Genomic DNA, 16,983 nt, shown 5'->3' with positions numbered 1-16,983 from the left:
TGACAGACTAATCTCCCTTGGGGGCCCCGCATGACCAACCCCATACGAGTTTTAAGGGGACGAACCCAAACCCATTAAGTGCCACACATGGTGGTGGGAAGGGGATTCGAAGACAAGACCTGGGGAGCACACCCAGTCTTACCATCAAGCCCAACCCATTACTTGCAATCTAGTTAGCGAGATCATTGATTACAAAACACTACAAGAAAAATGATCTATGGCAACGACTTGAAACGACGGTCAGCTAAAATCTGTCGCTGTTGACTCTCCTCACGGGTTTGCAAATATTTCTCTTCGATCTGCTCTCTCTCTCTCTCTCTTCAATTTGCTCTGATTCTCGGATTTCCTTGTATTTATCTTTCCTTAAATAATATTCGCTCTCTCTACTCAATCTCCTCGATCTGGTTCATCTTTTCAAATGGATACATCAAGGTAACTCTCTCTCTCTCTCTGCGATTTTCTCTTCGAGATGCTCTCTCTCTTTCTCTCTTCGATTTGGTCTGATTCTCGGATTCCCCTATATTCATCTCTCCTTAAACAATACCGCGCTCTCTCTACTCGATCTCTTCGATCTGGTTCATCTTCTCTGATCGATCCATCAAGGTAACTGTGTGTGTGTGGATCTAGGGTTTGTTGAAGACGAGAAAGTTTGATTTTATTTTTTCTACTGATTCAAGAGATCTAGGGAATTAATTTTTCAGGTAATTAGAGAACTCTGTAGAAATCACATTGAGATTGAAACTTCAAGAAATCCAATAATTTGATTAAAGTTGCTGTTAGTTTGCTTAGTTTGATAATAAAATCAGCTCAAAGTGCATCATCTCCAATTCATTTTTGCAGGTAATTTCATTTTCCTAGCAATGTGTATAAATGAGATGTTTCGGTTTGGAGAAAATTTTATTGCTGATTATATCTCAATTTCTATAATTTTAATTCAATGTTTGGACGAAATCAGATTTCAAGTGACCACCATTCCCCAATTCTGCTTATCAAATCTGAGAACTCGCTCAAATTTTTTTTTTTTTAAAGCATGTTTTTGCATAATATTTACCCACAGGAGCACTATTGTAATTTGGTTGTTCGATTTTATTTTTCTACTAACCTTGTTTGAATGATTAGTGAACAAATCTTTTATATTTGGATTCTTATATATTATAATTGGTTGCTAATAAGCATGGATTCTAGTTTTCCTAATGGGACTCCAAGTAAACACCATAGTGTGCCAAATTTGTGTCTATTAGGAATAAAATTGCCCAATTTAGACTCTTAAATCATGTTTCTGACTTAAAAAAAGTAGGTTATAAAGAGCAACATCACTACAATAAATTATCAAAGTTTCACCACATAGCCACAATGATGGGTGGTTCTACCTCTAGAAATCCCAATTGTTTGGATTTAGGTTCTATTTTTACGATTTGTTGCATTGTGAGTTCTTTCACCTATCACTGTCAAGAACCAAAAGTGATGTATGAGTGTGTGTGTGTGTGTTTATAGTTGAGCAATCAACAAATGATTTGTATCAATTTTTTGTGAATTTAGATAGTGGATTTTTTCTTTCTTTATACCATAATTGTAGCGTTGAGTAGATTATTTTGAAGATAAAAGAGATGTATGATCTTCAATTGTAAAAAGATTGTACATGCTTTTTTTTAAGGATTTTGTTTTTAGGTGGGTTTCAATCATTCACAGCTCCATCTAGCTTCATTGATGTATAGCCTGTTGCTTATCCTGTTTTTTTTTTGTTTTTGAAAGTATAATTTACTAAAAAAGAAGAGAAGAAGAACGAGATATCCTTTTAGTTTTTTAGGGGCTAATATACACATACCCTCTTGTTTTGGTGGTCAGTTATTTCAATACCAGTTTTGTTTTATAGTTAACACCCTTAATTGTACCTAGATTAAAAGGTTCAATTAGGCTATTTGTTCTGAGATGTTACGTGGAGTACATAATTGAATCCTCTGTACCCTTTATGCAGGCTAAATATTGGAAGCAATACGTGGAGGTGCACATTGTTGTGAGTAACGTTGATGTAACAAAGCAGATATTCAGTCAGTGTTTATTAAATTGTCATTCAGATTTCTCTTTGGTAAGTGTTTTTTACCTCACCATGGTTCAAGTTTATGACATTAAGAAAAATTTTCAAGATAGGAGATCTTAACATATTGTAGTTCTAGATAGAGCTGAATGGTGGAATGGAATCTTGCAAACCAAAGTATTTCTTACTTAAGTTTGCCATTGTTTTGAAATAAATGAAGTCTCTAGGACCCCATTTTTCACTCCACAGTTTATAAAGAGCTTATCTTGCTTGCCATCTTTTTAGTAAATTAATTAGAGCAGAAAGTATCACGATGTTTTCTTCCATGGTCAACTTGCAGATGGTGATCGATCGGTGAAAGGATCTCCGAACAATCATCAAAGGTTGGGGACTGTTGGTCTTGCTTTGCACTATGCAAATATTGTCACTCAAATCGATACTCTTGTGAGTTCAAACTCCTTGACTCACGTTTCTTTTTGTTTATCTAGTTTTAGGTGACTATGTTGCTATTATATGATTGTAACTTTCAAAGAGAGTCATTCTTGAGGACACTTCTTGAATTTGTGAAGCGTGAATATGATCTAATTGAAATGATTACAAGAGCCTTCAAATACAATGGATACATTATACCAAGGATTGCCACCTAGTGTAAAGTCAGCTTTACGCTCCAAACTACAGTCATTTCAAATCGAGGGAGAGGTATTTATAAATTCAATTAATGTTTAATCTAGAGTACTCATGTGATAATTCGTGTAATTATTTTTGCTTATGAATTGTTCCCTCACTTTTTTTTTTTTTTCAATTGGGTTGGTAATGTAAGGCTTTTTTTTTCTTTTTTCCTTTGTCGGGGTCGTGAGGGGTGCATTATTCCGATTTGTCTTATTAGACCAAGTACTACTTTACTATCACTCTCTTCTTCTTGTCTAATTGCAGCTTATAGTTCCACAAATCAAGGCTGAGATGGAGAAAACTTTGCAGTGGCTTGTTCCAATGGCCACAAACACCACAAAGTAAAACAACCAACCTTCACCAACTGTTCATTTTTCATACTCTCTTGTTATGTTATGGCATCCTCTTTATTTTCTCTTTTGGTTGCATTTTGTACTTTTTCGGGTGGTCACCTCGGTCCCCTTTTTCTTAAGTGTGCAACTTGGTTCTGTTTGGGGCCAAATTGAAATCGAACCAACATATATCTTTGCTACTAAATAAGAACCAGAACCAGAACCGAGCCAAATTTCCCGTAGGACTTGACTAAGTTTTGTTTGGTTTGGTTCCGTTCTATGGATTGCCAATATTCTAAAAACCTCCTTGGAAGTAGCATATTTTTAACCAAACCTATGATGAATAAGTAACCTCCAACATTTGACCTAAACTAGACCCTGTGAAAGCAGTTCTTAACCTACTACTTTGGTCGCCTATTGACTGTATATGCTGAACCCACTATGGCCATTGTGATGAATCATGACTTTTACAGGATTCAATTAACCACTATGTTGTTCATGAGTAACGGATATTTCCTCTTCTTGCAAAACTGTCCCTGGCACACACCAATTTTGGCATCCATAGGATGCTGGTTGCATCCGGGAGTTCTCCCTTGAAATAGTGATGATCACCATGCTTTGTGTGATCTACATGTTGAACATGATTTTAGAGTAGTTCTTCTAATATTGGTGTGGATGTGGAGCAGAGTGTTGATACATACTAGTATTGATTTTTAATGGAAATAGATATCAACATCAATGCTGTTGGTAGGTATTACTTACCTATTCCATTAATGTATCTATATGGTAATGGCCACAATGTATGTGCTTTCTTGCCATGAGCACAAATAACAATTAACATCCTGCAGGTTCTGGAGTTGGGAATGAATTTTCTTACTACGGAGGATATGAGTACGATACTTGCTGTGAAGCTAAGAAAAAGACTTGGATTGGGCATCTGGGCAAAGTTACATGTGACAGGCATGCATATCGAAAGGAAGGTACTGGCATCAATATGTCATTCTTTTGTTGTAGTAGTTCAGCACATTTCAAGCTTTTTATTACCAATGGTTAACATAATACTTGAAGTGTGCGAGTAAAAACATGTTAAATGAGGGAAATTTGACTTGGACATACAAACACTAAAGGTTGGGTTCGTTGACTGTCCACTCTCAATATCTCAATCCACATTCTTTTAGATCGTCCTCCTGCTACTTTAGAGCCTATGAAAATCTTGCACTAGGGTGTACTTAATTTGAGCCAATTTGACATGCAGTCTTTGTAGAGTAGAGTTAGGTAGACGTAAGGTGTTGCAGCCTTAGAGGTAGACTTTTGAGTTACAAGTGGTTCAACAAAGCCCCCAAATTGAGCAAAACACAATATTCTTCTGCTTTATCCACATAAGTAACATGTGAATAAAAGTTTTTATATGAAGATGCCATTATATAACTGAATCTGTTATGTTTTTTGAAATAAATCATGTTCCAACAAAAAGAAACATGGGTTTACTTGTAAAGGAATATATGATAAAAGGTGAGATACTCCCATCCTGTTTGTTAACTTTCATATACGATCTCCTCTGTTGTAGGTCCTAGTCAGTGTGAAGTTTATCCCTCAATGGCCCTTCCTTGGGTGTTTGCATGTTTGCTTTGTTGAACCACCCTATTTTCAGATGGCCCTATTGTCAACCATGGCCTTGATGTTACAGAACTTCCTGGGATTGCAGGATGGCTGGTAAGCTTATGTCAAAGTTTGTGCCAAGTCAACTACTACGGGCAGTTAAGCATTTTCTTAGTTCTTTGATGGTTTTTATCCCTTTGAGCAGGATAAGCTTCTTGCTGCATATTTGAACAAACACTTGTTGAGGTTAGTTCTAATAGAATATGCTGATGCTCCACTAGGTGGACTTATCTCATTTGTCTTGGATTTCTTTAACTCCAATAAAAAATCTTCACTTTCTTATTAACTCCATGTATTATAATTTATAAATGTGAAGCATGATCTTTGTTTCTAACCTAGAAACATTATTATGTCATAATTCAACTGCTCCTGATGTAACATGCACTACCTTGCAGCCCAATATGCTGGTTGTTGACATGGAAAAATTTGCTTCAGCGCCTACAGGTAGGTTAATGATGAAAGAGTCTTCAATTAGGTTTGTAGCTAAATTGCTTTTGTATGGTCCCTTGCTTGGGGTTATGTTGTTTAAAATATGTCCATGGATGAACACGACATCCTTTTTATCAGTACTTATAACCTTGTTAGTCTGCTCCAAATAATTGTATTTCTCTTACAAATAAATGTTCACTTTTCAGAAACATGGAAACATTCACATGAGGCTTTCTATTTTGGTTTATTAAAGCAGTTTACCTTCATGTTTTGCAGCCTGGATTCACCCTAATCAATTGGATTATCTCTTTACCCTGTTAGTCTGCACCAATTAATTTCATTTTTCCCATCCATACATGTACTTTTTTTCTCATAAATATGGCAACATTTATACAAGTCTTTCTTTTGGTTTGTTATGGCAGTTCACATTTTTCTGTCTCGCAGTCTGGCCTTCATCCTAGGGGATTATGTAAATGCCCATGCAACTTCAACCCCTTTGGGTAATTTTTCAGACACTTACAATTATTATGAAATATTTCTATGGGCTACTGCATTACGAATTCTGGTGGATCTGCTTAAATTGTTATGTTAGCCACCTGTTATTTCTGAAGAAGTCGAATTATGCAGGTGATGTAGTTGAAGCCAATGCTATCAAATCCATATTTCCTGATCATGCAACATCAGGTGCTCTGGCCCTATAATCAACAAAGGTAGATTTTGCAGTCTTTGATGATTAAGATAGTTTTCTAACTAACATATTAGGAAAGAGAATTACTACAAAATCTCCAGTGAAATGGCTTGATTAATTTAGCTCATCTTGGGAAATATTACACTTCGCCACTCACCCTAGCAAACAGTAAAATGGATAAGCTTTCACATGGTTTTCCTTCTCTGCCTCAAAAGCATACATTGTCCTACCCTGCACTTACATTTGTCATTTCATTCGTTAGAGTACATTCCTTAACTGAAAAGGTATAAAAAAAACAAACAGTCATGGAGTCTTCCAGACAGCCTGTACCAAAATTGCAATTCATGGAGGTCTATGAGGCTATCAGATCCGTTGTAGGTTTTATCTATTTTTGGTGTAAAGTTTTTGAAGAGTTTAAGCAAATCTTATTTGTTAATGGGCCAAGTTTGGACTAGATGTAAGGCCATTCTAGCCCATCCAATAAGTGTCAGAGTCTCTGACCTTTTTGTTGTTAATTCTAAAGACCAATCTTGGCCCATTTATCTAAACAGCCTAAAAATTTAGCTCAAGAGGGTATGGCCTCAATCTTTTGAATTTAATTTATATGCATGAATCGACTTTGACTATGATCACAGGGCGTATTCACGGGAGATTGTGGCAAAGAACTAGATCATGGGGTGGCGATCAAGTATTGGATAGTGAAGAACTCATGGGGATCAGAATGAGGTGAGAAAAGTTACATAAGAATGCAGTGTGGCATAGCCGATGAAGAGGGAATATGTGGTATAGCCACAGATGCTTCATATCCTATCAAGACCTCAGCAAAGGCAACTAATTAGTTATAATTACTTCATGTCCATTAATTTTTGTAATGTAAAAGTAAAATTAGTAGCTCATCTTGTATCATAATTTGGTAATAGTAACACAATGAACTCTAGTAGAGTGGGTATTTGGGTCTTTTCATATTGGTAATTGGGGGCATGGTCTTCAATTTCAAAACGTAGGGGTATCTCCAATATTCTGCAATACATGAGGGGGCTGGTGTAAAATTAAACTTTTTTTTCTTCAAAAACCTTTACAGCGACGGTCAATAGTGGCTGTCGCTATAAGTCCTGTACGTAACGACGTTTCTGTCCATAGTTGGTCGTCGGTATAACATATAGGGATGGGACTATTAGCGACGACTACCGACGGCCTCCCTGGCCGTCGCTACATGTTTTTAGTGACGGTATTTGCCCCTATAACGACGATCACGGCCGTCGCTATAGCCCTATTTTCCTATAGTGAAAGTTGCTTTAAAATTACCTACCATTTGACTAGTAATTTATTAGTGAGATTGCTGATTATAAAAGTGACAAACTCTATTGCCCTCACAAGAGTTTTCAAATTCTATTGCCCTCACAAAAAAAAAATTTCCTCCTAATTGCCCCCACAAGTACTTTTTTCACTCTTAATTGTCCCCACAAATATTTCTCTACTCCTAGTTGCCCCCACATGAGCAAAATCCTAGCTCCGCCCTTACAACCATAAATGCTTCTCATTGATGAAAAGCATCTATGATTCTATAGAGACATCCAAATCAGCAATGTCTGAAACAGTGTCAATTTCAATGTTAATTCAGCATTTTCCTATTTGAGTCTATTATAAAACAATACTCAAATCTGCTCCAAGTCAAAGCCTAACCCATTCACCGCCTTAATTTTTGTTAAGAAATTTTCATGTGTATGATAGAACATTTTGAGTTGTAATGAATGCACGAGGTTAGGTATGCAGCTGATGTGGTAAGGAATCAAATTCATAGATCTTTTTTCATCGGATACACATGAAAAACATATGCAATTATGTGCCCTTGCCACATCAGCCGCATATCAAAACTGCATGCATTCATCATTATTCTTAATTATCTCCGTTACAGAAATTAAAAGTCAACTCTCCTTTTGACATTTTCTAAACCCGATCAAATGCTAAAATTAATTTTCCAAAGGCATTTCCTCTAAGGATTTCATATCCCCTTTCAAAAGGAATTCGCTGAAATCATTCGTACATTTCTTTCAAGATCAAACATAACATTTTGCTATTTGTCGGACTACTTAGGGATCTATTTCAATCATTGTCTCATCTCAGCCCTTGATAGACACTCGCTGCTGTAAACGACACCTCGCACTAGAATTTTACTCATCAAATGCCATAGGGCCCATAACAAGTTTTTGGGACAAGAAAATTAGATAGAATTAGAAATCATGGGGCAGGGGCTCCCAAAGATGGTAAAACTTTTGGGTGTTCATGAATTTGCACACTTTTGATCTTAGTTATGGTGCGAGTCCATCTCTCTAAGACTGTCAATTTGGCCCACTACATTGGCCCAACTCACCTGAATAAACATCATTTAGGGCCTTAATCTTGAACCCGAGTTCAAAAATTTTCAGCCCATTAAATCGTTGCCCAGGAAATAACAATTCCCAATCCAGCCAAGATCGATTCTATATATGGAAACAATTTAATTAGATGTTGACGTGTGTTTTGATGCAAAGTGTTATCAAATGAATCATCATGGCACATGAATTTAATATTTTTATAAGACACGAAGTCAAACAAATGAATGAAAAGTACCATTAAAAAATTAAGAAGAAAAAAATTAAAGATCGATACCATATTTTTCTGATCGATAATAGGGCTGTCAATGAGTCGGATCAGATCTGAAATTTGATCCTATGACTTTGGGCCTGGATTGAGGATTTGGATTCCAATAAGGATTTGATCTTATAAAATTTGAGAAAGTATATAATTATATTATATATTTTGTTTAAATATATGGCATTTATCTAGGTTTAATACATCAAATCAGGTTTGCCCGATCTGGATCCTATTGTTATATGGTTCGAACTTGGATCCTAAGATTAAGATTTGATAAAAACCCAACCAGTTAAGATACTGAAGGGATGCTTGTCAGATCAGTTCCAAGTGTGTTCGGATTAGTATTGGATTGGTACAAAATCGACTTGGATCCAATCTAGACCTGATCCTTTGACAGCCCAAATAGTATATTTAGAGTAACTTTTCCAAATTTGCTCTAAATGCTATCATGGTTGTTAATATGTTATTTGATAAAGAGCCTCTTATACCTAAGACATAAATATTAACCCTAGAGAACAATCCAAAAATCTCTCAACTAAGGTTCTCTTTACCTATATTAAATCCTAATAAGACATTTTCCTTCCCTTAAATTTCTCCCGTGATTTTAGGGATCCATGATTATCTTTTTTTCTGATTCACACTGTCAATTATAATTTTAGATCATAATCCTATCCAAAAAGGCACAACATACTGAGGCAAGGGGTTTACTTTTATCATGTTTAATGCAAATCTTGAGGTGATATATGTACGATCATGATCAACTATATATTTTTATCTATATTATGACCAATCCATACTTAATATTTTTTTTCGATAGGTTTTGAACGTGTATTGTCAGCATCCTATATATTAAATATTTTGTTTATAAGAAATCAACTTGATTGGATAATTTCAACCATAAAATAAAATTATATTTACTGTAGATTTCTCTTGCATTTTTGTTCATCCAAAACAAATCCATTGGATTCAATGATTAGGATCATTCCAGAGGTTGAACAGAACTCTCTCTCTCTCTCTCTCTCTCTCTCTCTCTGTCTCACACACACACACACAATTAGGTAGGTGTTCAATGGGCCTACTTAGTACTAAGTGCCAGACCTTCCTCATGTGGAGGTTTTTGGAGTCCAAATTTGCTGTTAAGAAAACATGTAATTCTCCCGTGACCTTCTCTTCACTTAGCCAATATTTTTATTTTTTTGCAAATACACATGGCATCATGCCATTGGGTTATCAGTTTATATAGCACCATGTTCAGTCCATCAAACAAACTACTTGAGAACAAATATTGATCGTATTGTTTGTGCAAATTAAGCTATATATCTCATAAAATAAATGAATAGAAGAAAAAAATAATTAAAATTAAAATTAAAATGAAAAAAATCCATATATAGAAACTAATAATACTTTATTCTACTAACCCTCTTATTGCATTATATAAAATTTTCTTTTCTTTTTTTCTTTCAAAAAGAGAAAAAAGAAGAGACACTTATTCAATTAATGAGGATTAGACATGAAGAGATGGAGGAATAACCACCCTATGCAATGATAAAGGTTGGTGGTAAAGGTGGAGTTGGATATAAATCGCCATCACCTCCATTACTGATTGGTGGTCTTTGAGGTTTTCGAGGTATCCTTCCAAGTGTCGTACCTTCATTTTCTCCATCAATGTGAGAAGGTGTTAGAGAAACAACCTTATTAATGCCATAGCTAGACCCGAGCTCAAGTTGTACAGATCCTCCACTTGGTCGGTCAATGTGAGTAGGTGTTGCAGCAACCACGCTATCAATAATATAGTTAGACTCAAGCTGATGTGGTGTGTATGGGCTTGGATTGATCACCCCATCACCTCCGAAATCAATCAAAGGTGTCTCAAGTCTCTGTGGAAATTTTCTACCTCCGCTTGCTCCACCAATGGCAATGCTCAATGTTACGATGAAGAAGACCATCACTTTTACTACCTCCATCATTGTAATTTCCTTTTGACACATCAAAGGGTGGTTTGAAGTTGAAACTTCGGAACATAGAACAATTGGGCTACTTTGTTGTAGATATATACTAGATTTTGGCAATTAAAAGTTTCCATTTTAAGGAATCTCACAATGAAATTTGATTGGAGGAGTATGCCATGAAATTTAAAGTCTAAGACATTAAAAATATTATGTAGTTTAGTTATGGTACTACCGAAAGTATGGTAGTACTTTGATTAGTAGATCCTTTTCTAAGAAAATGAGCTTGATTGGATAATCTTGTTCTCTTTTATAAGAGAGATACGTACTACCAAGATTATGATAGTACATGAACCATCTCATGCTTCCTCTAAGTTAAAGTAGAAAGATTTATCGCCTTATTTGATACATTTAGCTCAATCTTAATTAATTAAGAAAAAGTTTCTTTCCTTATATGATAGAATCTGACTTTTTAGTTTTGATATATTTCAATCAATAAGATTCATGATGGTATTCAACGAGATAGACAATAGAGTAAAATATGGTTATAGCGACGGTCGTAACAGTCGCTATAGTCAACAAAAATTGTCGTAAAATCCTATAGCGACAACCACATTGGCTATCGGTGCCGGTCGTAAAAGCCTTCCTCGCCGAATCTATTACCGACAGCCTATTGTTTGAAAAACTATCGTTGTATGTTAAAAAACTATTAGGCTTATAGTGACCACCACTATAGGGTAATTTTTTTTTTTTTAAAAAGGTCTATAGCTACGGTCATGGCCATTGCTATAACAACTTTTGAAAAAAATAGTTGAATTAACGTATGCCCCACTACGTCAAAACAGTAACATTTCGGCGTCACTGTAGTGGTAAATTCGACGGCACTAAGCCATCATTTATATTTCTACGGTCCAAAGCTCACGTTTAGGCCCACAAAACAATTCGACAGGCTTAGCCCACTAAATTTTTTATATCGTTTTAACGGCCCAACTCTCCCTCTCTCATTCTGTTTTTTCATCAACTTTTTCTGTAATTCTCTCCTTCGAACTCTTCTTATAAGTCTCTCTTGCTCGATCACTCGAACTCTCCTCTCTCTATCTCTCTCGATCTCTCGAACTCTGCTCTTTAAGTCTCTCTCGTTCTCTCCTCTCTGTCTTTCTCGATCTCTCAAACTCTCGATTATCAATCTATCCTCTCTCTGCAAGTCTCTCTCGATTTCTCCTCTCTGTATTTGATCTCTTTCTCACCTATTCGATCGATCGATTTATAAAGTTGTTGATCGTCTTCTTCAACTTAAGCTCAAATCCTCTCGATCTTGTCGTCATTTCACTATGTGAAAATACCTAAAATTCGACGGCCCAAAACCGTCGAATTTTGGGTCAATTCGACAGTCTTGACCGTCGAATTGGACCATCGAATTAGGGCTTGTCGAAAAAATATTCGGCGGCTCAAAACCATAGAATTTTATAAATAATCGACGGTTTTAAAAATTATTTTCGACGGCTATAGGCCGTCGAATAAATTATTTTCGACGGCTATAGGCCGTCGAATAAATTATTTTCGACGGTTATAAGCCGTCGAATCTGTAATTATATCATATTATCGACGGATTGAGACCGTCGAATTATTTTAAACGCCATATCATATTGAACTCATTTTTTCATGCCCAAATGTTTTTGTCTTCAACTTATACCTGCAAAAATTTCACACATTCATATTCATATCCCATCCACATCGACATTCACATCCCATCCCATCCACTCACATCTCATCCCGTCCACTCTCATATTGAAGAATAATAAGATTTAAAAAAAAAAATTTACTTATATAAGTCGAAGTTATAAATCACATGTTGGAAGAATTCCTGAGATCATGTTCATATACATCAACATAATGAAATCTGAAAAAAAAATCCCACTTTCAATATTCCATTTCTTAGAAGATGGTAAGGTGTATACGGCATTAGCACCCGCTACATGGGTAGATAGCTCTGCTGCACTTTGCAATATCACCAAAGCATGAGAAGATGGGCATATGGGCAGCTTCACAGACCGAGAAGATGGGCGGCTTCACAGATTGATGCAACTAACAAGTCCTTGGGGAGTTGTGTCATTATGCCATCACAGTAAGGTAACACCTCCTCCAATGCCTTGCATATGTCCCCAACCACACTGACGGTGATGGCACAAACGTCAAAATGCAATGTCTCCCCAAGCTGTTACATCCAGAACAGCTACCAGACAAGCCAAAAGAATTCTGCGCAAGTCGTTCACACTCCCTTTAATGGCCGCCCGTTGGAGAGGAGTTAGGTCATTGATATCTTTCAGCTTGAAGAGTGCTACTGTGTGCATCAAGGATAGCTAGAGTTTGTTAGCTACTCAACTACTTAAGAGTACAGGATCTAGAATTAAGGTACTAGTGATATTTGGTGCACATCTCAGAGCAAGAACCAACACAACCTTTCACTTCTTCTCCACCTGCCATTCAAATCAACCATTTTGTAAATCACTAAAGCAGTAAGCACTGTGTGTGTGTGTGTGTGTGTGAGAGAGAGAGAGAGAGACCTGGGTTTTGTTGGGTGCTGATGTTGGTGCAGAGGGAAGAAGCACAACCAAGGTTGCAGTAGTAATGGTTGAATGAAATCGAAATCCCAAATGCTAGGTTGGTAGTTGGCTGATCGTCTAGCAACCGATGGATCACAGTTTTGATGGGTACTGACTAGGCAATGAACACGTCGAGGAGCCAAGCAAGACGAGCTTCTTAGAAAAAGTTTCAATGGAAAAGTTCTTGGAGATGAGAAGCCACTCAAAGAGCAGGGTGGTATTAGGAGGTTGAGATTAAGAGCCATTGTAGTAGTAGTAGTAGTGATATCTCTAAATGGTATTTTTGGTTAACCATCCTCACCTTGGACCCCATATAAATACACAATCATATACCACACCAATTAAACAGAAAATTTCCCTTTCTTTTCACAAAGACATAAGCATGTGCAGTACTTCTTCAAGTGATAGATATATGCAGTCCTTTATTGAACTGATAAACATTTGATAATTATCAAAAGGGAGCCATTCAATTGCCAAATATTTGACCAACATTTTGAGATGATGGTGCATATATCTATCACTTGACCATCCCAATCACTATAACCATCACAACAAACCATTCAACAAAAAGTAGATTAGTGTCAGCATTTTAGATGTTCAAAGGCATGGTTTGACATTTAAATATCTTTATCGACTCTAAATAACAGGCATTCTAGTGTTATTTTGAAATTTATGACTGTTATCCAACACATTATAATGGATGATCCCAAACACGTTGAATAGATCCACCATTTGTTGTGTCATGGTTGCAGCGTTCCTCTATTCATACAAAGAACAATTGGGAGATGAAGTGATACCTGCGATCTAGAGGTCCAGATTTATCTTCTTCTTCTTCAGTTTTGTCAGAATCAATTGATTTTGAGGGGTATGCAAACGACCATTCCATCTACTACCATTGGTGGATGCCTCAGATTTTGGAACAGCTTCTTGTCTGACACCAGGTTCTGGGGAGGGTTGTCTTCGCCTAACATACAACAATTCACCATAAAGCATAAATCTTCTCTTTTCTTTTTTCCTTCTACAGTAAGTTAAAAAGAAAATAATAATAATATATAATATAGGGATCTAGGAGATGAAATCTGTACTTGGTTATTTAATAGCCTCGTTGATCGACCGGTCGAAATCATCTGCAAAGTTGTCCGAATTAAATATCAGCTATTCAGGCATGTGGCATTACATGAAAATAAAGCAAAACCATCTCAAGCTAAGCCAGGAAAAAAAGAAGAAGAAGAAAAAACATTGCTTAAGCATTTCAAGTATTATATAATGGCCATAACATGACTACAATCTGCCATATGATTACAACACATAACTTCCCCAGTTTGATTTGTGTTTCCAACTTCCCATGTGGAACAAAGTCCAAGATGGTTTTCCCTTCAATATCAAAATTCGCCATTGTTTATTTGGGTCATGTCTAGCCCAATGAGTTTGGATGAAGGTAGTTTAAGATGTGAAGAAACATGCCTCAACAGAAGATATGTCCCAGGAGAAATCATAGACAAAGGAGCCAACACACACAAAAGAAAAAGAGCTTCAAAGATGATAGAAAATGAAGACAACATGACAAATTTCTATTGTTCTACTCCTAAAGTATTTCCATGATATAGTTTTCACATCCTTCCAAGCAGAGCCACTTCAGACTTGCATGCAAAACAGACGATTGAAAATAATGAAGGGTTTTGTTACATGTGCTCTAAGGGCACACGTTAAGGTGCATTAGATACACCTTGGACATAAGCATTTGAGCGTATACTTGGTAAAAAGACAAATTTTCAGATTCTACAAATGGGTATCCTAATTCTTCTAGTAGGAATAAAGAAGTATACATCCTCTCAGAAGAGCACTAATAAATACATACCTTATGGGGGGAAATTGATGAATAAGGGGATTTGAGAGGATTAAACAGTGCTTCTCAAAATTTGTCAGCAATTTGTTGAATACACCTCATAAACATCTGCAGCAAATGACCCAACTAAGTTATTTTCAGAAAGGATACAAAGGATACAAACATTAGATTCAACATGTGAGCAAATGCAAATAACAATAATAACATTGACAATTAGCCCATGAAGTTACCAAACAAAAGATAAAAAACCTTCTTACCCCAAGCGTTGTCTTGACTTAACCCTCAAAATACACGACAATGACTCCTAGGCCATCTAATCACCTCACCACAAAGAATATCAAGTAAAGTCCCTTGGGGTCCATCTCTATCCATTAGCTCAGCCGAAGAGTCTCATCGATACAGATTGAATAATACTCGATATCTGGCTTCTCAGGATCTACTAGTGCTCCTTTGGCGTAGATCACATTCCTTCTGAAGTTCATCAATAAGCATACCCTACCATTATTCAATGATGGTAATGATTCTGATACTGGTTCTTTACCTCCTCGCCTATTAGGAATTGTGGAATCTGATGTCGCCTATAAAATAGAATTATTGTTTATGATTAGATATGTAAGTTAAAATCCATCATTTATATGAATTAAATATTAATGAAAAATTAAATGAAGAATCTCTAAAGTTAAAGTGTTTTTACATCTTACCTGAGTAGAAGGACCTCCAACTTCAAATGTAGATGATTTTTTCTTCTTGTGCTTGTTCTTGTTCTTCTTTTTCTTCTTCTTATCTTTCATTAGTGTATGAACTAGTTGAGTTAAGTTAACCATGTCTCTTTCAAACTTATCCGTATAATTTCGACTTTGAGTTGTATAACGTAATGAAGTCTTTGAAACTCCACCCCCCATGCCTCTTATTCTGCCTTTTCCATCTTTCCCAAACACCTATGCACAAACTATGATTAATATAATGTATGTAAATAAAAAATTAAAATTAAATAATCTAAGTCATACATACAATGGAAATAGGATCATGGTCGATATCCTTATGGGTAAAACTAGGATCTTCTTTAATAAGATTGTTTAATTGACCCTATAAAACAATGAAAACATTACGATGATAAGTAATTTTTTTTAAAATAAAAATAAAAAATTTGACCAAAAAAATGACATCACTTACGAGAGATTTGGTCAACTCAGGAGTGAGAGCACTACCATCACTCCTCGTATGACTATCGATGAAAAGCTCTGTTCTTGTGGGGTGCCGACCATCCGTCTTATATTTTTTCTGTTTAGATCAAAAATGTGCCACATCAAAAATGCATACAATCTTAAAAGCAATATAAATTAATGAACATTTGAAACAGAGTATGTAAATTAATAATTAGATTAATACTTACCATTTCTTCTGCCTTTTTTGCTATACCCTTTCTACCGGTTGTGTGTGGAGTTTATTTTACTTACGAAGCTTTTTCATTTATCACATTTTTCTTGGTCAGTCGATGTCGATTTTAAATCAACAAACTTCTCCCAATCATCCTGTTTGATCCATCCACTTTTGGGCTTATTCAACTTTCGCTCTGCATCAGTATTACCAACTTCTGCAATATTCCTTCCCCAATCGATATTTCCAATCTCTCCATGCATGCACCACTTTCTGTAGGCAAGAAAACGCTTGTAGTCCTCAGAAATATCGTAACGGGACTGTCCACAATATGAACAAATAATCAAATTTAATATAATGGAAATATTCATCATTATTACAAACTATCAATAGGAATATTTATACTACCTGGAGCAGATGCCAAATAAGTTTCAAGCAACTCTGTCGGTACTTTCCTCCAAGAAGAATAGAAAGGTGGCACGTGTGCCATCGCATAGCGGCCTATATTGGTCGATAAGTCTGTCGAATTATCCCAATGCATTGCCACCATCCCATAGCATTGAATCCACATGAAGACGTGAATCAGATGATGAATGTGGATCCGATGTCGACGAACTCTGGAACTATCTCGTGTAGGAAGAGGGTGTCGAGCTATCAGAATCCGATGTCGACGAGCTATCAGAATCTTCTATCAACGTCATAAGGTCTGTATGGAAAACATTAAAAAAAAATAGTATAAATATTTGAAAGCAATAAGATTAAAAA

The 16,983-nt window shown here is 36.1% G+C and overlaps 2 protein-coding genes across 10 annotated transcripts; one reads left to right on the top strand and one right to left on the bottom strand.

The window, feature by feature from the left end:
• Nucleotides 1–200: 200 nt before the first annotated feature.
• On the top strand, nucleotides 201–6,897 carry LOC147400392 (protein PSK SIMULATOR 1-like). Of its 8 annotated transcripts, none has more exons than XR_015179322.1 (9): nucleotides 201–603; nucleotides 1,976–2,086; nucleotides 2,376–2,479; nucleotides 2,605–2,734; nucleotides 2,969–3,045; nucleotides 5,091–5,139; nucleotides 5,547–5,624; nucleotides 5,752–5,834; nucleotides 6,448–6,897. XR_015179322.1 is itself a non-coding variant. In XM_086446071.1 (9 exons), exons 5-8 carry the CDS (start codon nucleotides 2,651–2,653, stop codon nucleotides 5,823–5,825), a joined length of 291 nt encoding a protein of 96 aa, XP_086302197.1. In that variant the 5' UTR covers nucleotides 201–603; nucleotides 702–840; nucleotides 1,976–2,086; nucleotides 2,376–2,479; nucleotides 2,605–2,650; the 3' UTR covers nucleotides 5,826–5,834; nucleotides 6,448–6,897. The 8 variants fall into 8 exon arrangements, 3 of the variants coding, with proteins under 3 accessions (XP_086302197.1, XP_086302199.1, XP_086302196.1); XM_086446071.1 differs by lacking the exon at nucleotides 5,091–5,139 and adding an exon at nucleotides 702–840 and having other exon boundaries at nucleotides 5,569–5,624; XR_015179325.1 differs by lacking the exon at nucleotides 2,605–2,734.
• Nucleotides 6,898–12,725: 5,828 nt separating this feature from the next.
• Nucleotides 12,726–16,294, bottom strand: LOC147400391 (uncharacterized). Of its 2 annotated transcripts, XM_086446069.1 has the most exons (8): nucleotides 16,235–16,294; nucleotides 16,015–16,122; nucleotides 15,853–15,927; nucleotides 15,543–15,779; nucleotides 15,099–15,419; nucleotides 14,854–14,949; nucleotides 12,957–13,106; nucleotides 12,726–12,869 (listed from the first exon to the last, which is right to left on the bottom strand). In XM_086446069.1, the coding sequence occupies exons 1-5, from the start codon at nucleotides 16,235–16,237 to the stop codon at nucleotides 15,213–15,215; spliced, it is 630 nt and encodes a 209-aa protein (XP_086302195.1). In that variant the 5' UTR covers nucleotides 16,238–16,294; the 3' UTR covers nucleotides 12,726–12,869; nucleotides 12,957–13,106; nucleotides 14,854–14,949; nucleotides 15,099–15,212. The 2 variants fall into 2 exon arrangements, with proteins under 2 accessions (XP_086302195.1, XP_086302194.1); XM_086446068.1 differs by lacking the exons at nucleotides 12,726–12,869; nucleotides 12,957–13,106 and adding an exon at nucleotides 14,081–14,122.
• Between the last annotated feature and the right edge of the window lie 689 nt (nucleotides 16,295–16,983).

This window comes from Akebia trifoliata, chromosome 6, assembly GCF_017979445.1.
Source record: "Akebia trifoliata isolate Shusen 1 chromosome 6, ASM1797944v1, whole genome shotgun sequence".
NCBI lineage: Eukaryota > Viridiplantae > Streptophyta > Magnoliopsida > Ranunculales > Lardizabalaceae > Akebia > Akebia trifoliata.
Note: the sequence above shows the minus strand (reverse complement) of the source record. Positions and strands in the feature narration are given on the sequence as shown.